This window comes from Gobius niger (assembly GCF_951799975.1).
Source record: "Gobius niger genome assembly, chromosome: 7".
NCBI lineage: Eukaryota > Metazoa > Chordata > Actinopteri > Gobiiformes > Gobiidae > Gobius > Gobius niger.
In genome coordinates this window covers 15,417,313-15,439,082 of record NC_136858.1, presented here as the reverse complement: position 1 = coordinate 15,439,082, position 21,770 = coordinate 15,417,313, and the positions used below count along the sequence as shown (strand labels likewise).

The 21,770-nt window shown below is 44.6% G+C and overlaps 1 protein-coding gene across 2 annotated transcripts in view; it reads left to right on the top strand.

Annotated features, from left to right (window-relative positions):
• Positions 1-21,770, top strand: part of LOC306965466 (cGMP-dependent protein kinase 1-like) — a 189,361-nt gene that overhangs the window by 115,305 nt on the left and 52,286 nt on the right. For both annotated transcript variants that reach the window (XM_079559918.1, XM_079559917.1), the window contains exon 4: positions 17,742-17,847. In XM_079559918.1, the coding sequence (XP_079416044.1) occupies positions 17,742-17,847 (106 nt within the window). The remainder of the gene's footprint in view (positions 1-17,741; positions 17,848-21,770) is intronic.

Sequence of the window (21,770 nt, the reverse complement as noted above, 5' to 3'; positions counted from 1 at the left end):
CGAATTGTTCAAGTAAATTAATTATATGCACGATTCATGCTTTAGTACAGCTTTGAGTGGTGGCAAAGTGAAGCACGGAGGACCACCCCCAAAATACATTGCACTAATTTAGATTCTACTTCTATGTTCCATCGCTTAATAAAATGTTCGGTGAAGGCAATGCAACAAGGTCTGTTTTGAATTGCTACTGTGCCATTAGCTGTAAATGAAAACTTGCCTTTCATGGTTAAACTATTAGTACTGAGGTAGCCACAATAATGACTGTATTCTTTTTAAAACTCAATTAGGCTATATGCACATTACTGCCACTTTAAGTTAGTTAGGTCTTGGGGTCAGAAAGTCTCCCAAACTCAAACACACAAACTCCATCAGATTCCTCGTGGGTATTTTAAGTAGTCCCTTTAATGTCTACTGAATATTAATGATTGTAATTTTGGACAGACTTCCTAGCATGTTTTTTTCTTCCTTTTTGGCGGCCTCTCTCTGTCTGCCAAAATGACCTGTCCTGCTTTCTCACGCTCTGAGCCCCACTACAGATGTAATCAGACTTGGCTGGTGTTATTAATGACTTTGGGGAATGGAGAATTGCTCGTCTGCCCAACAGCGCAGACAGCTACACTTCGCAAAGGAGGACACACAGGAAACCCCGTATCTGTAACATCAACATTTTCAGTTAGTGACATCGATCTAACATGGGAATCAAACTGCTAACTTCTCCAAATAGTGAGTGACTTGCTCGGGCTCCTGCGTGGCAGAAACTAAAAAAAGAGTGCCATATTATATCAGAGTGTTGCAGATAGCAGTAGGAATTGCGGATGGCGAGTATAGCCAATGCTTAATCTTCTGCGAAACAGTGATTAACTTAAATGGTTGCATTGTGGCTCACAGCATGAAGGTCGCACGAAGTTCAATCCCAGTACTAGAGGTTAAATACTGTGGATTTCAAAAACTCAGAACTCAGGTCTAAACGTTTTGGCTGACTTCTATGGTGTCATCTGCTCCAGAGAGGCAGCAGATGATCAGCTGATTTGTTCTTTTATCTGTCTGATAGGCCCAACATTGACTATAATCCATTAACAGAGTGGTGTATTACCTCAAGATAAAAAGTATGATATTGTATAAAGTCAGCACGCTTAGATTCTGAGCAGGCAAACATCAGTTCTATTCACTCTGTCAAGTGCTAAACGGTGATATAAAAATCCAGACTTTCCAGATATAAACACACAAAATGTGCAACATTACAACTCGGAAAGGCGAACATCCACGGACCACATTTACACAGAAATACCTCATTTAGATTCTCCATCCTTGAAATACATATGAAAGGTAGAAATGACACCTACACCGAGAACGGACCACAATTAATGTTACCGAGAGACAATGGCAATCACGGCGAGGACCTGCAGACTCCACGCTGCTGTCATGTTGACATTCATAATTACACACACTGAGCATACCCCCTTCATTAAAAATAATCACGGCAAAAGCCTCTTCTCCGTGTTGTGTATCGGAAATGTCAAACAGCATTCGTCGCTCTACAACTCAAGGTTAATTGTTGACGAGTGCTTTATGCTCATTCACACTCAGTCTAAGTCCTAGTCGCTGACATTGCACCAAACTCACTGATGAATGCCGCTGCCATGGCAACCGCATAAAGGACGCGCACAAAACCTGACCGGCTGACTTTGGCTTTGTTCAAGTACAACAAATTAAATTGAGTCTTTTCATGCAAACATAAAAGTACACAGTTATCTCCAATTAGAAGCCTGGCTGATAGAAGGCGATGCTTTCAATTTATAGTGTATGAATGGGAAGTTTTGATTGCTGCTGAATGCATGCATGCTGTAGAGCTTCAGATGGTGTTGTCAAAACTGTAAACATGTCTGGGGTGAGTGGCTCGTTCTATATGGCAATTGCAACAGCAATTTTAAAGCAGTAAGTACTGAAAAGCATTTCCAACAATAGAGAGAATTTTGCCAATAATGTTCAATGGATAGAGATGACACTGGAGGACTATGAACATATTCTACACAAACACAAATAAAGTTGGCCCTGTAGTTAAAACCAGGACCACATGAATGAGACATAAATGTTTTGTCTCATTCTTACATGAGGAAATTAAGCACATTTTTCAGAGGTCTAAAAACAGGCGCCTGAAAAGCATGAAGCTAACGTTTGCATCATGGTCAGCATTCTCCATTATTGATGTAAATGGTCACATTTATATAGTGCCTTTCTACCTGCTTTAGGCACAAAGCGCTTTACATCAAGGAAGCACTCACCCATTCATACATCAGTGTACACAGACACTGGAGGCAAGGTGGGTGAAGTGTCTTGCCCAAGGACACAACAACAGGATTCGCCAATCCTCCGATCACAAGACGACCCGCTCCACTCTCTGCTCCACCGTCGCCCCGATGTGTCGATGTATCTATGGATTATTGAACCACTTTGCTCCTCTCTGTGTCTCTAAATCTTTCATTTGGTAGAAAATAACTAATAAATTCAGGATCTGTTAAAGTAGCTGTGTAGTCAAAGGTGAAAGAAAGAGTCGTTCTTTTTCCCCCTCTGGCAGCTACTGTATGTAGTCTGTATTGATTTCAAACATTCCCCTCTGAATTCTATTGAAGCTGCTTTGAGGAGAGCAAATTTCCATTGGATGGATGAAATAATCATTGTGACATTAAACAAAAGTTGCCTTTAAGGACTACAAGGAAGTCGCATTAAGGAACATATTTGTGTCTCAGCTTCGAATGTGTCCATCTGGGGCGATTGGACGGTGGTCGGAGGTCCAGATTGGCAGCCGCACATGATGTTTCCCGTCGGCAGTGGTCACTGAGTGTGATGGTTGAGAAAATGAATCGAGTCACCAACCAAGTCTTTGAAGAAGCTACATGTTTTGTTGTGAAATGTTGGGATTATGTCAAGAACAGCCAGTGGGTAAGACTGACTGGATTTACACGAAAGAAATGACAAAAGAAATAATAGAAAATTGGAAAATAAGGAAGAGTGTAAAGAGAGTAAACACATCGCTCGAGGTTTTATTGTTGGCTTTTCGCAAATGTATTACAACTCTACAACAACAAGAAGAAAAAAAAGTCTGCTACAGGGCCTTTAAATCATCCAATGAAAGAAAAGGATATAGTATATAATTACAATGTCGACAGATTTTGTTTTACAGGTGCAATGCCATTTGGTGCCTCATTACGTTGATTACCTCATTCCAACTGACGCCCGAGTCTGGGGCACATCAGAACATCCGAAAATTATAACATCTGCCGAGCCTCGACTCTCCAGATGTATACCGCCTCACAGACAGCGTTGGAAACAAAATCACCTCGCCGATTCTCTCCTGTTTTTATGTAATTCAATCAGGAGAAATTCGATTACCTACAGACATACAATTTGCATTCAAACCTCCGGGCTGAGATTCGGTTCTAACAAATCGTCACGGGGCGAAATGAAAGATAGACTCTTTCAACTTCAATAAATTCCTATTGTGTCTGCAGCATTCACTTTTTCACGCGGAATAACTAGCGCGCTCGGGCCTTTCCGCGCTACCGAGCATGCAAATGGTTAGGTTGATTATTATTGAGCAAAACATGAAGCTTGTCGGCACGCACATTTAACTTCATTGATCAAGGGGCGGGGAGTAATTGGAACGCATCGAATGGGAAAAGGATTACAGTTATTAAGAGAAGAGTGGAGAAAACCAGGCAAACACGAGGGTGCCCTGAGGTTGAATACCTAGTCAGTAGAGATTTAAAAGGTATTAGTATTAGTGGTGTGTGTTAGAGTGCTGCAACCCGTCCGACGTCCGACGGGACCCGTCGGAACCGGACGGGCTCGGTCGGACTCGGACAAATATTTAGAACTTATTTTCGGGCTCGGGTCGGACTCGGACACATCAGCACGATAATAAAAAATGAAAATAAAATGGGTCTGTTTCATTTCATGCATATCAAGCGTTCATTTGTCAAAAAACGAACTAAATAAATAAATAAATAGAAGATGCGGCATTTAAACCCGCTTATGCACTGCGCAGTGCGCACGCAGTAATGCTTTTAAGAAGTTGTGAACTGCTGTGACAACGAAACACGTGTAGTGACCGCACAGGTAAAACTGTTGCTCCGCGTACGTGCGTGCGTGTGGCCGTGCGTGCTCCGCTCATCTGTGTTGACGTTCCGAATGCCTTTTGATGGATAAAATCTGACTTTTTCCACACAAACAATATCGTATCCTACTGTGTCATTAGGCTTATGGAAATATTGTGATTTTAAATGTGTCGGGCTCGGTCGGACTCGGACACAAATATCTTAATGCCTGTCGGGCTCGGTTCGGATTTGATCACTGCTCTGTCGGACGAGGGCCGGGCTCGGACAGAAAAAATCAGCCCGATCCGCACTCTAGTGTGTGTGCCTCTTCAAAGGGTTAATTACTATAGACGTACAAGCATTATGAAGCTAAACAATAAAACGTCCAGGAATCGAAACCAGGACTTTCTAGCTTTGATACAAAAGTGCTAACCATTTGCTGCTACCCCTTGTCAACAACCTCTCTGTCAAATTTACATGTGTGATTTTCTATAAATTACTCTTGGGTAATCAAGAAGAACCATTTACCCACTTAAGAGAAGGTGATCAGATCAATAATAATAATTTCTCCAGCATTACTGTTGTGTCCTTGGGAAAGGCACCTTGGTGAAAAAGGCAGCCATATCTGTCAGTCAACCTCAGGGAAGCGGTGTGTACAAACTGTTTTTATTGGTAGGGGGATGAATGGTTATGCAGTGACTATGAAGGACAGCTACATATACATATTTCTATCAATGTTCATATACAATTATTACTCTGGATTAAAAAAAAACTAAGTAACTTGTTTGCCTTAATAAATCCTTTCCGTAGTACCTCTGGAGGTAATACAAGTGTTAATGGGATGATTGTGGGGTCTTTGATCTCCCCTTGGTGTCTCGGGCCAGAAAACCACACTTGCAACTTCAGTGCCTCCGGGTTGGAGGCATAAAACACACTAATAGAATCACGAAAAAGAAGCTAACAGGCTAATGGGCAAAGCTAACTCCATTGTGTAATTGGGTTGTGGCACAATGTACAATATCCCTCTCTCCCTTTGTCTTTTCTGGCAGCGTAGTATTTACTTTCACAAACACCACCTGTAGTGGGGCTTATGGCCTCTAAGGGCATGAGTTACTTAGTTCTGCTTTAAGCTTCAGTTTTTTTGCAGTCAGGTACTATTTGTATTTTTTGGTCATGTAAGTGTGTGAGAGAATGACTGAGAAATGTTTACTTACTACAGGTGGAAATTAGCACAAGTGCTATAACCTGGTACAATGCATCTCTCCCTTTGAGGTTAATGTATATTGTACACTGTCCCTGTTCAAATAAATAAATAAACTAAAACTAAACTAAACTTAAACTTTCCTAAATCTTTTGACAGAGTTCAATATCACAGGCTGCTTGACATGATACAAGTTGAGACTTATAGCACGACTATTTGCAACATACAGCTATATTACGACCGCAGAAATACTGTCAATATCAGAACGGGGGTGTGACAAGGTTGCACTTTATCCCCGGCACTCTTTCCCCTGCAGTGAGTTTCTGTATGATGCGCTACAACACTGTAAATGGATCAAGTATAACAAACATGCGATTTGCGGACTTCTGGCTGACAATGTCCAGTCTCTGCAAGAAAAACTGGACTCGATTTGCTTTTTGTAAGGAGCAATCAATGGAGGTAAAAGCCAAAAAGACCAAGACGATGTGTGTCACGAAGACAGCACCAGATAGTTTTATGATTCTTTTTGTTTTTTGTAAAATGCATTTTTGCAGCCATATTTTCACTGTTATTCACTTTTTTCTTATTAACGTCTTGTGACAGTAAAGACTGTGCCTGTACCAAGACCGCATGAAACTTGAGAAGCACATGCCATAAAAGATGACCGTCAGAATAGACATTTGGAATTATTTTAAGTGTAGAATGTCTGTGTAGTTCTACTTCTCCTTCCACTTGTCACAACCCATTTCTTTCTTACATATTCTCTGACCTATACCATTTTCTTCAGCCTTGCACTACTTATCACCCTGAGCAAAACCTACGTAAAATGCTTCTGACGCCGTGGGTGACATTGTGACTCATCATTACAACAAACATGAGTCTTGGGTTTTAACTCTCTGGCTGCCGTGCACATTTCAAGTTCTCTCTCTTACGCACCATCCATCCATCCATCCATTTTCTTCCGCTTTATCCGGGGCCGGGTCGCGGGGGCAGCAGTCTCAGCAGAGATGCCCAAACTTCCCGATCCACACACACCTCCTCCAGCTGTTCTGGGGGGACCCCGAGGCGACACCAGGCCAGCTCGGAGACATAGTCCCACCACCGTGTCCTGGGCCTTCCACGAGGCCTTGTCCCACTAGGACATGCCTGGAACACCTCCCGCGGGAGGCGACCAGGAGGCATCCGAAACAGATGCCCGAGCCACCTCAGCTGGCTCCTTTCGACGTGAAGGAGCAGCGACTCTACTCCGAGCTCCTCCCGGGTAACTGAGCTCCTCACCCGATCTCGGAGGGTGCGCCCAGCCACCCTGCGAAGGAAACTCATTTCGGCCGCTTGTATTCGCGATCTTGTCCTTTCGGTCATGACCCAAATCTCATGACCATAGGTGAGGGTGGGAACGTAGATCGATCGGTAAATCGAGAGCTTTGCCCTCCGACTCAGCTCCCTCTTCACCACGACAGACCGATACAGCGACCGCATCACTGCTGACGCCGCACCGATCCGTCTATCGATCTCACGCTCCATCCGTCCCCCACTCGTGAACAAGACCCCGAGATACTTGAACTCCTCCACTTGAGGCAAGGACTCCCCACCGACCTGAAGAGGGGAAGCCACCTTTTTCCGGTGGAGAACCATGGCCTCGGATTTGGAGGTGCTGATCCTCATCCCGGCCGCTACACACTCGGCTGCAAACCGCCCCAGTGCGTGCTGAAGGTCCTGGTTCGTTGAAGCCATCAGAACAACATCGTCCGCAAACAGCAGAGATGAGACTCTGAGGCTCCCAAACCGGACACCCTCCGGCCCCTGGCTGCGCCTAGAAATTCTGTCCATAAAAGTAATGAACAGAACCGGTGACAAAGGGCAGCCCTGGCGGAGACCAACACGCACCGGGAACAGGTCTGACTTACTGCCGGCAATGCGAACCAAGCTCCTGCTGCGGTCATACAGGGAACGGACAGCCCTTAGCAGAGGGCCCCGGACCCCATATTCCCGGAGCACCCCCCACAGGGCACCACGAGGGACGCGGTCGAACGCTTTCTCCAGATCCACAAAACACATGTGGACTGGTTGGGCGAACTCCCACGAACCCTCGAGTACCCGATGAAGGGTATAGAGTTGGTCCAGTGTGCCACGACCAGGACGAAAACCGCATTGTTCCTCCTGGATCCGAGGTTCAACTATCGGCCGGATCCTCCTCTCCAGCACCCCGGAGTAGACCTTACCGGGGAGGCTAAGGAGGGTGATTCCTCTGTAATTGGAACACACCCTCCGATCCCCCTTCTTAAAGAGAGGGACCACCACCCCGGTCTGCCAATCCAGGGGCACTGTCCCCGACCGCCACGCGATGTTGCAGAGACGTGTCAGCCAAGACAGTCCTACAACATCCAGAGACTTAAGGTACTCAGGGCGAATCTCATCCACCCCCGGAGCCTTGCCACCAAGGAGCTTTCTCACCACCTTGGTGACTTCAGCCCCGGTGATGGGCGAGCCCACCTCCGAGTCCTCAGCCTCTGCTTCCTCATTGGAAGACGTGACGACGGGATTGAGGAGGTCCTCGAAGTACTCCTTCCACCGCCCGACGACATCCCCAGTCGAGGTCAGCAGCCCCCCACCCGCACTGTAAACAGTGCTGGTGAAGCACTGCTTCCCCCTCCTGAGGCGCCGGATGGTTTGCCAGAATCTCTTCGAGGCCGACCGATAGTCTTCCTCCATGGCCTCCCCGAACTCCTCCCAGACCCGAGTTTTAGCCTCCGCGACCGCCCGAGCCGCAGCACGCTTGGCCTGCCGGTACCTCTCAGCTGCCTCAGGAGTCCCACAAGCCAATAAGGCCAGGTAGGACTCCTTCTTCAGCTTGACGGCATCCCTTACTTCCGGGCGCCACCACCGGGTTCGGGGATTGCCGCCGCGACAGGCACCAGAGACCTTACGGCCACAACTACGAGCAGCCGCATCGACAATGGAGGAGGAGAACAGAGTCCACTCTGACTCCATGTCCCCCGCCTCCCCCGGAATCTGGGTGAAGCTCTTCCGGAGGTGGGAGTTGAAGACCCCACTGACAGAGGGATCCGCCAGACGTTCCCAGCAGACCCTCACAACACGCTTGGGCCTACCAGGTCTGACCGGCTTCCTCCCCTGCCAGCGGATCCAGCTCACCACCAGGTGGTGATCAGTTGACAGCTCAGCCCCTCTCTTCACCCGAGTGTCCGAGACACGCGGCCGGAGATCAGATGACACAACTACAAAGTCGATCATCGACCTCCTGCCTAGGGTGTCCTGGTGCCACGTGCACTTATGGACACCCTTGTGCTCGAACATGGTGTTCGTTATGGACAAACTGTGACTAGCACAGAAGTCCAATAACAGAACACCACTCGGGTTCAGATCGGGGAGGCCGTTCTTCCCAATCACCCCCTCCCAGGTCTCACTGTCGTTACCCACGTGGGCGTTGAAGTCCCCCAGCAGAACAATGGAGTCCCCAGTCGGAGCACTATCTAGTACCCCTCCCAGGGACTCCAAGAAGGCCGGGTACTCTGCACCGATGTTGGGCCCGTAGGCCGAAACAACGGTGAGAGACCTGTCCCCGACCCGAAGGCGTAGGGACGCGACCCTCTCGTCCACCGGGGTGAACTCCAACACGTGGCGGCTGAGCTGGGGGGATATGAGCAAACCCACCCCAGCCCGCCGCCTCTCCCCGCGGGCAACTCCAGAAAAATGGAGAGTCCAGCCTCTCTCCAGGAGTTGGGATCCGGAACCCAAGCTGTGCGTGGAGGTGAGCCCGACTATATCTAGTCGGTATCTCTCAACCTCCCGCACAAGCTCAGGCTCCTTCCCCCCCAGCGAGGTGACGTTCCATGTCCCGAACGCCAAAAGCTGTGCATGCGGACCAGGTCGTCGAGGCACCTGCCTCTGACTGCCACCCAGTCCTCTCCGCACCCGACCCCTACGGATCCCTCTGCGGGTGGTGGGTCCACAGGAGGGCGGGCCCACGTCGTCCCTTCTCTTACGCACCACTGCCTCTTATTCGCAAATCCATTAACAATTCAATATGGCTACGGAACAAAGCCAGATGATGCGCCATGATTCAAAAACCCATCTATCTGACGCCCTCACCGCTGGATAACTAGCTCCCCAGGTCTCGGCGCAATTAAGTCAAATCGGTGAATGATTCGTTTACCGGCAGTGATCCTCCGCGGGCTGCCTACCTACTGTATATTAGTTTCCAGTTTTCCGTTACTCCACTTCTAACCAAGCGCTTTCTGTGGCAAAAGTGGCAGTGACGTCCAATCTCCCACGCACTGCTTGAGGGTCAAGTCAGAGATGCAACAATAGCCAGTTCTCTCACTTTGCCCCTCGAAAAATAACGACCGCGACACGTGAGAGATATTCTGTTTTTGATGAGATGTAAAATATGCAATTAAGCCAATGCCAAGGGGAAAAGGCCATCAATTAATGAGGATATCAGCAATGTTTCATGGAATCGCGCTGCACCTTTTTTCCAATTGGATTTTTATGCAAATGGACCACACAGGATGTTAAGCGCAGTTCTCAATTTTCATTTGCCTATTTGATACAATTCTATCGTGAGCTTTTTTGGAGCTATATGACATGTGGGAGAGGCTGCGTATGTGCTCCGTTTGCGTGACAGAGCGCACGGACAAAGACCAGACGGGTATATATTAACTTGTCTACGGTTAGGTAAGAACATATCTCAGTATGTAAAAACGGTGGCCTATTCCTTTAAAAATTCTGATGACATGAAGGAGTTCCAACAACAAAAACCTACTTCGGATAAAATTTTAGCTTCAATCAAACATGTCTGGGAAATAATTCATAAACAATCTGCCTCAACATGCCTGTCACGAAGGGACGCTCGCCCGTATTATTTAAGTTCAGGCAGCGTCATCCATGTGTTTTGTGAAACGCAAAAAGTAATCTAGAAATGACCAAGATTTTCTTAAAATAATTACATTAGCCTCTGATTTGAGTGACTCATTACAAGAGATGTCCATGAGGCGTCCATGAAGTTTTTTCTTAATTTAAGTGTAGAAATGTGCCCCATTGACAGATTTCATGAAATTCCATCCATTTTCTTCCACTTGTCTATTTCCGGGTCGTGGGGGCAGCTGTTGGAGCTGCCCATATCACATTGCACCAGCCTCTTATGGCTCCTCCTGCAGGTGGTGGGCCCACAGAAGAACGGCCTCATGGTTCTAACAGGGCCTGTTGGTCTCTCATAAGGGGCTTCTGAACCGCTCTTTGTCTGACCCGTCTCCTAGGACCTGTTTGCCATGGGAGACCCTACCACGAGCACAAAGCCCCTGACAGCAGAGCTCCCAGGATCATTCGGGGGCTCAAACCCCTCCACCATGTTAAGGTGGCGGTTCCAGGAGGGGAGATTGCATGAAATTAGTTACTCAAATCCAAGACACTCTTTTCAAGAATGTGTTGTTCTATGACCACTTTTGATCTTTTTCTACTTGCCATTGCTTGTGACTGCCAAGGAATAGATCGTTTCTTGATGTAGAGCAGGAGGGGCCCACTGGAGAATGTAAAACGCAATAACGTGTAAGCACAATATCAACCTCTATGAGGACATTGATGACAGCCCTACACAGCCTATGAAGAGTCCAATATTGACTTTTCATGTTTATGCACGCCACATCCACACAGCGTTTCCTTCATGAAGTTGTATATATTTCAACTTACGCATGTTTAAGAGATCCTAGCTCCAAGGAGTGTGCGAGCGTGGCGGCGGCGCTGGCGTTCGTAATGAGGGCACCGCTCGTGTGGTTTGGCCCTGTTTTCAAGCGCTGCCAGAGTCGGCAGGTTTGTGACGGTGGTGAGCGTGCGTTTATAGAAGCGGAGAGTACAGGCTTATAAAGCGCTGCTTGTCAGGGAATAGATAGCGCTGTTTATGCAGACTCGACTTGGCAGGTATGTTTACAGAGATGGCGCTCCAGGACGAGGAGAGGGAACGATAGGTGCAACATCACATGGGTGACATTTGTATGACCTGACTGAGAATTATGTACTTGATCTGCAAACTGGAAAACGTGGAATTAAATGGTCAATACAATAAATGTCATACCTGTTCTTCCCTTGTCTCGGTGGGCATGCACAATAGCACTCCTAACCATACCTGATTGGTTGCCAGAGCAGTGATCATTGTTCCCCATGGGGATAATACAGGATGTTTAACAAGACTGTGTTGAAGCTGAGAGAATGCCAATGCCACTTCTTACTTCATTAGCGAAGTAGGAAGTTAGAAGTCTGCACTCCCTCCTCAACTTTATATTCAAAAGTAAAACAAGGTATTCATAAGCACTGGTCGGCTATGGTAATATCTATTATCTATTCAGAGATTTTGTTACTCCATTTTACTTGTGCTTGCTCACTGTTCTGAATAATAAAACCAAATACAATCATCTATTGTCCCATTCTCTTTCGCTGGCCTGCAGCAAAACTTGCCGGTGTTGAAAGCGAGCAGAAATGATTCCCGTGATCAATAAGTACACTGGCTGCGCTGTGGGTGTAGGGGACATAGTGAAAAGCTTTGCAGCGGTAGGCGACACATTGAGTGAAAACACTGAGTCGACTTATTGGCTGAATTTTGATATAACATGTTCCCCTGGCAGAAGCGCTCCCCAGGGATCTCCACTGCTATTCTGAGGTCAGAGCCTATATAGTTTCACTTTCTTCCATTGTATTATTCCGCACAGTTTGAAGCACAGAAGTCTTGTCAAAAATCCTTGAAATGCTGTCACAGACTTCGTTCTAATCGAGACATAAATCACTTTTAACAATTCAAAGCGCTACAGCAGGCCGTCATTCATCCCCTGCCCACACTTGATGTTGGTAAGAAGCCGCGTCAGTAACAATAGCTTCCCCGGGGCTGCCAATCTGCACCAAAAGCCACTCTGCCTCCTCCAATCATTAATGCCATATTCAACTTTGCAACCACTTGTCTCTGCATTTTAATTTAACTTTTAGGGCCATGTGACTGAAGCCAGTGACTAAAAAGGCACCGCTTTTAAAAAAAAAAAGAGGTTGACTGAGGCAAGAAACTTTATTTATCCCTTTGTGAGTTAAACACTGTCCGTGTCCTGAGAGAAAGAGAATAAGGAATCAAGGAGCACTAGGCTCTCCATGTGGCCAAAACATGATAAAAAAAAGCATGTGTTACCTATGTCTCTCTTGTCTGATATTATTCTGCAACCATACTGTACCAATGGGCTGTGAGTGAGTTCTGTTCTGTTCTTAAAGGGAGGGGGTAATACACAAAATCTACTTTCGAGCTTTTTGTTGCTCTCTCATCGTAAACATACCTGGAGTTGTGTTTCGAGCCACTATTGTTTGGATGGTCTCCAGTATCTACTCTTAGTAGCACGGGAACAGAACTTTAAAAGCTCTTTTGTTCCCAGAAAGTTCCTCCTGAGGTCTTTCATATCCACAAAATGCTTTCCTCACCCCTCAATCTCTTGCTAAGCTTAATCCTTTCATGTTGAAGGGAAAACAATAGCTTCACTACAGCCATGCACTGCATGGATTTTTATATTTTTTATCCGTTAGCGCTTACCATACCTGCAAGCTGAATTCTCACAGTAGCTGTGACTTCACAAACACACACGAATCCATCTTGAACCACTCTTACCTTCACTGTTTGAAACCAAAGGACTTTATTCATATAGCACCTTTGACAGACATGGTCACAAGGTGCTTTACATGGAACAATTTTACATTCACTCCATACTCGGTGCTGGCTACATGTTTGGCTCAAAGGGGTACATACCCTGACAGAATTTTTGATTTATTGACCATTTTTCAACATGAAAGATGAGACAAAACATATTTTTTCACTCATAGTTTGTGGTTGTGCCATTTATGGTCAAACAATGAGTTTGCTATTTTTAAACAAAAATGAAAGAAGAAAGTACCAAATGATGCCAGTTTTTAATACTGCATATTGCCCCCTGACAGCTTGGAGTCTTCTGTAGTAGTTGTGGAGGAGGTTCTTTATTTTTTCTGATGGTAAAGCGGCCCATTCTTCCTGGGCTGTCGTGCATGAACTGCACTTTTGAGCTCTCCCCACAGTGGTTCAATGATATTGAGGTCAGGAGACTGAGATGGACACTCGGGACCTTCACTTTATTCTGCTGGAGCCAGTGGCATCAGTGAACCACCTGCATATTTCACAGTATTGAAATATACTTTTTTGTTGTCAACAAGGCCAATTATGGCCTATGATAAAATTCTGCCAGGGTATGTAAACCTTTGAGCACAACTGTAGGGTAGATTGTGGGGAAGACTGACGGAAGCGAGGCTGCCATTTGTACTCATAAACACACATAACATGTTTTCTAAACTTAATATTGAATAGATGGCATGATCCAATCAAAAGTGTGTCCTTTTCATGATCGATTGAAGCTGGAGCGATCCCAGATTGATATCAGAGCCAACAGTATTATTGGTACTGAAATATCAATCTGGCTCTTACCAGGTTAGTGTAATGAAAAAGATTTCTGGATGTGAGGGGCTTATGGTAGCTCGTGTGGAGGATCAGGATATTTTGTTTTAACTGTTTTCGAGCAATGTTGAATTTCCTAACCAACAAAGTGTAAAATAGTTGTTATTAACATAACATAAAGATGTTATTACCAAATACCTGCAAAAAACATAATGCCCCCTCTTTAAATATGCAGCTTTTATGCATACTTTTGTATAGCGCTTATTATGTATTTTAGAAGATTAAATGTGTACCTTTTTTTCAACTTTTCTTCATAAAGTTGCCACTTCACTGGTGTAAAACCGAGACTAATCTTCTCCACCAGTATATTCACATCAAACTTATTATTCGAAAAGCAACCTGTCGTACGCATTTTAAATTCCTCATGAAGCCAATGACTCCAGATGGCAACTAGCTTCTCAAACATCTGATGCAGCTGTCACTCTATACCAGTGCTTGTCAAACTTTTTTGAGACAAAGTACTACCTAAAAAACGATTTGGCTAACTCAATGGCTTCATGCGAGCGATCGCGATGTCGTCACATCTGTTGGCCGTGGTAGGCATTTTACGTTGTCATATTTGATAAAATGTTTTATTCAAATCCTATGAGCGGCAAAAACAATGTCCATAAACAGGGCATTGCTTCTCTTCTGCTGTAACAGATCTATCATTTAATAAAACCGAGTTAGAGACCTGGATGCATCAGCTGTTGCTTACCATTCACCAAAACATCCGGCAAAAATTGCGGAAGTAAACAATAACAGCGCTCGCTCGTATTGTGATTGATTTTCCCCTACGTCGACCTAAAACATGAAAAATAGATGAATCCTTCAGCAGTAGGCGATCGGACCAAAACCCTAGTTCAACATCTGGAGAAAGGTTAGAAGCTTCACTACGAGGCCTAAATAAACTAGGAATGTCTAAAATCTCACAGGACTAAAGAAGCTCTAGATGAAGACTCAAGCCATGGCCAAATAGATCTATTTATTGTCAAATAAAACAAAGCTATTAGGATCACTGGTTTATACGCTGTTCCTACCAACAAAGGACTAAATGAAATGTATGTGCCGTGAGGACTGAGTGAAGGAAGGGGCTACAGAAAGTCAATTGCAATCTTCACAGTAAAGTCTTGACCTCTCGAAAGGTTGGTGATAGCAGTTGTTTTAATGTTTACTAATGGCCCAAGAGCGCTATAGCTGAGTCTCAAAACTCACTGAAGTGCAGCCCAATCAGAAATAACCATATAGTGGACATTTTGAAACGGCACTTTTCAAACGCTTCCAAGTGTAAGAGTCAACAAGGCACAAAGCGCAAATGAGAAAAGCCGCAATTACTCCAAACCGCACATGCTCGACTCTTACACTCATTTAGCTATTTCTCCAAAATCGTGCATCACAAAACATTCAAACACATGGGAGAAGTTAGTGTCAAGGTTAACTGGTCTTTCGGCAAGTTTTAACCGAAGGAAATGTGGGGAGGGGAGAAAAAAAAAAAAACCTTCCCCATTGCGTGACACAATCTTTCTGTAATCCGTTAAAGTTTGGGCGCCGCGGGACACGGCCAGATCGCAATCAAGGGAAGCTAATTAATTCTAGATGGTTGCAGGCAAGTGGACATCAGAAAGGGAAGTCGGCTTTTGCGGATGTCAGACTCTGCGCTTTTGTCAGCGAGTGCCTTAAAAGTTCAGGGCAAGCAGTGCTTTTGCGCCCTTACAATAAAAGAACCTGCCCAAGTCAGCTCATAGGCAAAACCTAACCCTAATTAACATGCGGTAGGATGAGAAGAAAGAAGTCATGCGGAAAAGGTGTTCCAACAATACAAATTGAGCTGCCTGCTGAGGAAATGCTAATTGCGCTAAATCCCGTGTTCCCAATCAGCAGCTGGAGCTTGTCTTGGCTCGGGGTCAGAGCCGGAAAGCGGGATGTTGCAGTCTAATAGTCCACTGATTTTTCACTTTGGGGAGAAACAACACCTGGGCCTTATGTCAAATTGTGTATTCAAATGTGCATGCAGCTGTACCGGACCATGAAAGGCTAATAATTGTCCAGAGGAATGCAAAATATGGGACGCCAACCTAAAAGAAACACCGAAATGAAACTTTTACCATATAAGCGTTTCTGTTGAATCAGAGTTGACATACTCAGGTTACAGAAGGCTGTCATTTTAAGATATAAAGTTTATGAGTGTGCACGCTAGGCTACGGTGTTGCTGCATGGTCATTTCGTGAGATAACTTTAAGATTTCGACTTGACCTGCGCTCCTCCCAGACAGGGCTTCCAATGAGCCGCTTTGGGTGGAACTTTAAAAACACTTCATATTCATTGTTTGTCATGTCTTTGTCTTGTCGAGTCTGCCTGAACATAATGTAAAATAAAAGTAACTAAAAGGCACTTCTGTCTTTCCGTATTTCGTGCCTATGCTGCAAAACTTTGGTGCCAAAACCCGGGACACGGGAAAGACTAATCGTAGTTTGCATTGAACCTCTGTGAAAGTTGAAGTCTGAACTCAAGGAGTAGGTGACGTCCCATTAAGCTCTATTGGGAGAACAAGTGACAAGTGAAAAGGGGTGGTACCCAATCCAGATCGTTCAATTATGTCTAATACTGACCAACACCGAGTATGGAGAGTGAATGAATGAATAACGGCCAAATGTAAAGCTTTGAGAAACTGGGCAAGCTTTTAATATTACACGGACATCCTGAAGTGGTCAGTAACAAAGTAAATTTACTTAAAAATTGCATTTTGCAACTTTTAATGTGAAAAAAAAGTTGACATTTGTGTGTACTTGACCTTGTAGTGACCATGTGGCTGTAAGAGTGGTCAGCATGGCGCCTTTACTTTCAATCATGAAGACCTCTACAACACTCTAGCAACTGTTTTGTAGGTTTTCTGGTAAGAGGGTCCGTCAGCAGTGAAAATCTTCCAAACAACTGATCTTGGAGCGTCATAGAGACCACTGTGATGGAAAGTAAAGGCGTATGCTGACCACTCACACAGCCACTGGGTCAGTGCAAGGTTAAATACGCAAAATATCAACTTTTTTTTCCACATAAAAAGTTGCATAGTGCACCTGTAAGCACTGTACTCAAGTAGAGTTTTTGAGGATCTGTCCTTTACTTGAGTAGTGTTTTTATCGAGAACTTATTACTTTTTCTCCACTACATTTGAATGATAAATGTAATATTTTTCCACTCCACTACAATGCTATAAAGACTCCAAAGTAACAAGTAAATACCTTTGACACACATTAAGAAGGTTTGTCCCTGTCGTGTTGCCGCAAGGGAGGGAGAATCAGGCAGCCGTTTTTGATGTTTCAATTTATTTGTCGTGACACGAGCAAGTTCTCCTTTTTACGAGGTAATATTTGATCTGATTTGAGCTTTGGTTATCCAATTATCCAAGCATCTTGCTCATTCGATAACTGGCAATATTGAGCAATTCCTTGGTAGAAAATTGTTACATTTAGTTTGCAATCAGAGTTCATAAAAAATACTGATAGAGCTTTTCTAGAAATGGAGTATTATAACATTCACGGTATGATATTAAATTACAGCAAGATCCTGTAGCTTGAGGCTCATCGACACCAACTTTTAATCATGAGTCGCAGTTACTCCCTGATGTTCTATGGCGCCATCCTTCAGAACGCCGACATTTAAAAGCTCTGAAAATATTATGTTAATGAATTCATGTCACTTAATATACTCCTCTTTGTTTTGCGCCTATACTCTAGAGAAGGGCCTGGGCAGCCATAAAAGCGCTGCAGCGCATAAACATAAACCCGGTGAAAAGGATGACTAATCAATTACATTTTGTTTCGGAGCAAGTTGAAGGGGCCACCGTGGAGATTCGAAACTCACAAAGGAATAATTACAGCCCATGCATATGCGCTTTATAAATAGACGAGAGGCGTCGCTTAATGTATGCTTGTCTTTTTCATTTCAGCCGTAACCGACGTGAAGCTGTGGGCCATCGACCGCCAATGTTTCCAGACCATCATGATGAGGACGGGCCTAATCAAGCAGACGGAGTACATGGAGCTGCTCAAAAGGTAAAGGCGCGCAAACGATGGGCCGCGTACGAAAACCCTGACGAGGCCTTCGATTTGACAAGCAATGAATGAACGGATTAGCCCCAAATGAATTCACGGAAATCAACGGAAGCTGTCTGCTGGCTCGCTTTGAAGAGGCATGACTCCTTTCGGCTCAAACATTTTGAATAGTGAAAACAAATACACTGTGATATGCGCAGTATATTGATTGTATTGACGCATATGTAATGACCTGTAGCAATATCAGTATCCACTAAAATCTCCCACTAAATCAAAATATTTAGAATCATGTTAAATAAAAGAGTGGTATCGGCGATCACTACCCAAACTATTTCATGTTCAGTGGGTGTGGAAGTACGGTAGGAGCTTCTTTAAAGGAACAGGCCACCGTTTTTCCATACTGAGATATGTTCGTACCTGAGCTTAGACGAGTTGATGCGTACCTGTCTGGTCTTTGTGCATGCGCTCAGTCACGCAAAATGACCAAGTTAGCATTTGGCCTCTCCCAGCATATTCCTATAGCTCCAAACGGGGGGAAGTTGGAAGCTACAACGCTCTTCCACGGGCACAAAGACCAGACAGGTACGTATCAACTCGTCTAAGCTCAGGTAAGAACATATCTCAGTATGGAAAAATGGTGGCCTGTTCCTTTAAGGGTGGCCATTTCATTTGCATATTTGAAAGGATTATAAATAGCCGTTTCAATAGTTCCTTGAAATGAACAGATTCTAAAGTTACGTATGTGCTAGAAGGGTTTTAAGTCTTGCCAAAGCACATACCGTCTTCGTGTCTCTTCGTAAAATACTTCCCTTAGGTTGCACCCAGCAGCACAGAGAACATTCCATGCGGAGAATAAAGACTTTATTCAGTTAAATTCCAACAAATTCAGAAGGAAAATGTAACACCATCTGTGAAAGTTAGAAATTAGATGGTTTCTGCAAATGGGTAATGATTGTAAAAAGCTACAATGGAGCTGTAGGTTTTCCCATGGCCTTCACAGTCTCCTGACCTAAACATCATTGACGATCTGTGAATAAACTTCAGCCCTGAGATATATTTGTTCTTTAGACCTTTGTTAGGAAGACTGAGCAAAAATATACAAAGTTTTCCGACTTAAAAGACATCCTTTGCTGTTCCGCACAGCACTCACATCAAAAGTCAAACCAGTGAGCGGTCATAAAGATGCATCTCACCGTTTGCTAAATGCCACACTCCTTCCATCACCCCTCTCTGGTCTCCATTACGTGTTGAATTCCTCACAATATATTTCATGGCGGCAGAATGAGGCGCCGACTTCCTCTCGCACAAAGCTCCGTGAATCAGCGGGATCATGACGAGAATCTGTCGCTATCTGAGCGAGCCGTTTGAAGGCAGATGGATGCATTGAGCTGTCACAACTCCGTCGCATGTCCCCGTCTTCAAAGCAAACGGGCCCACACACACACACACACACACGTGTACACACACACGTACACACACGCACACACAGGGAAATGAAAAGTGTCGAGAAAGTCAAAGGAAAGTTTGCATCACATCTGTGCTGCACTGTAAATTAAAAAAAAAACGGCGTGAGAGATTGCCAGTTTTAATTCGGTGAACTATCAAGTAATATATAACTTGCATTGAATTTAGATGTTTTAAAAGTCCATTGATCCATCTTTTATTTGTCCGAACTGACTAGATTGAATGTCTTTTTTTTTTTCCAGGCAGAGTTTGCTCGTTGTACACTTCCTCTGAAATCGCGATGAGGTTTACAGTGAAAACAAACCACTGTGGGCCTCCAAGTTTGAGACTTTGGGACAGGATGTGAACACTGATCCGTTCTGACCTCTGCATCCTCCTCTCCACCCGACGCAGCGCTGCTATTTTCGAACAAATAGTGCATTGTCAGAAATAAACACATTCATATAGTGCTTTTCCACCTCGACTGGGAACTCAATACCCCCATTCATACACACATGCAAGCGGCACAATCGTAATCCATTGTACGCGGGCGATGTAGGCAGGGCTTTGCAGTCACTGGGATTACAATGCAAATTAACATATGCGTAACTTCTTTGGGGCACTGATATTGTATGCCTTACAAATTATTTCTGTGTATGGAAAGGAGAATTTATGTCTAAGCCCCCACTTTTAGCCAAAAGCATGATAGCAAATCGATAAACACAGCTTGAGTGTAGAATAGGGCTGGGTACCGTTACATTTTGTTCAATGTCGGTACTTTAAAGATGAATTTTGCAACTTTTCATGCGGGAACAAAAAGTATTTGACCTTGTAGTGACCCAGCAGCTGTGTGAGTGGTCATCATGGCACCTTTACTTTCCATCACAGTGGTCTCTACCACACTCCAGGAGCACTTGTTTTGTAGGTTTTCCAGTGAGAGGGTCCAACAGCAGAGAAAACCTTCCATCAGGCATTCATCAAAGCGACCCTAGCTTTTTGCCTGGTCGCCTGGTACGGGAGCTCTTCTGTTAGAGACAAAAACGCCTTGAATCAGCTGGTCAAGTGGTCAAGTAAAGTCATTGGCCAGCCTCAGACCAGTTTGGACTTTTTGCATGATAGACAGTTAGAGAGGATGGCACGAAGCATTGTAAAAGACACTGAGCATCCTTTGCATTCAGAATTTCGATTGCTTCCGTCTGGGCGTCGGTTTTTAATGCCAATAAGCCACACAAACCGTTTTAAGAAAAGCTTTTGTTCCCGCTGCCCTTTCCTTTATGAACAAGTCGGGATCAGATTGTCCCTGACACGGCTTTTTTATCTTTGTTACTGCCAAGTGGCTTGAACTTCAGTTGTTTCTGTACCAAAGGCACATCCTGGAGCACTTACAAGTTTTATATTTAAATATGTGTGACGTTTTATCTTTGTATAATGTGATTTAATGTGTTGACTAGTTCTCAGAACTGCAAGACGAATTTACCCACGGGTACAAATAAATTAACCTAACCTAACCTAACCTAACCTAAACAATTGAACCTGGACCGTTGCAGAGACCACTGTGATGGAAAGTAAAGGTACCATGCTGGCCACTGGGTTGCTACAAGGACAAATACACACAAATATCAACTTTGTTTTTCCACATAAAAAGTTGTATAATGCAGCTTTAACGATACTTGGTTATACTGATGCCTGAACCCTGTACACTGCGTTCCAAATTATTATGCTAATTGGATTTTTGTGTCAAAAAGGTAAAAAAAAAAAACAATAATAATGAAACTCATGGATGGTATCGTGTCTTGGGGCTCTATGAATCACTGACATTAATCTCAGAGACCTGGGATGATTCGTTTTCAGGTTAAGCCCAGTTAAGGGAAAAACTACTGAAAAAGGGTGTTCCACTTTATTATGCAGATCATCATTTTCAAGCAATATGGGAAAGAAAAAGGGTCTTTCTGCTAATGAAAAGCGTGAAATAGTTGAATGCCTTGGTCTAGGTATGAAAACCTTCGATACTTCATGAAAGATTAAGCGTAATCATCATACTGATAAGAGATTTGTGGATGATTCAGAGCACACTCTGGTTTGTGCAGATAATGGCACAATATGGACGGTTTCTGCCAGACAAACACATCAGATTAAGAGAACAGATGCTACAAAGCAGCATACAGGTATTTGAAGCTGCTGGTGCCTCTGGAGTCTCCCAAACATCAAGGTGTGGGACCCTCCAGAGGCTGCAGTTGTGCATAAACCTTCTATCCGGGCCTCCCCTAAACTGTTAATTGAAGCTGATGAACAGAAACGGCTGCAATGGCTCAGAAATACATGAGGACTCAACAGTCTTGTTCACTGATGAGCGCCGTGTAGCCCTGGATGGTCAAATCAATGGAGTAGTGGATGGCTGGTGAATGGCCACAATGTCCCAACAAGGCTGTGACGTCAGTAAAGAGGTGGCGGAGTCATGTTTTGGGCCAGAATCATGGTGA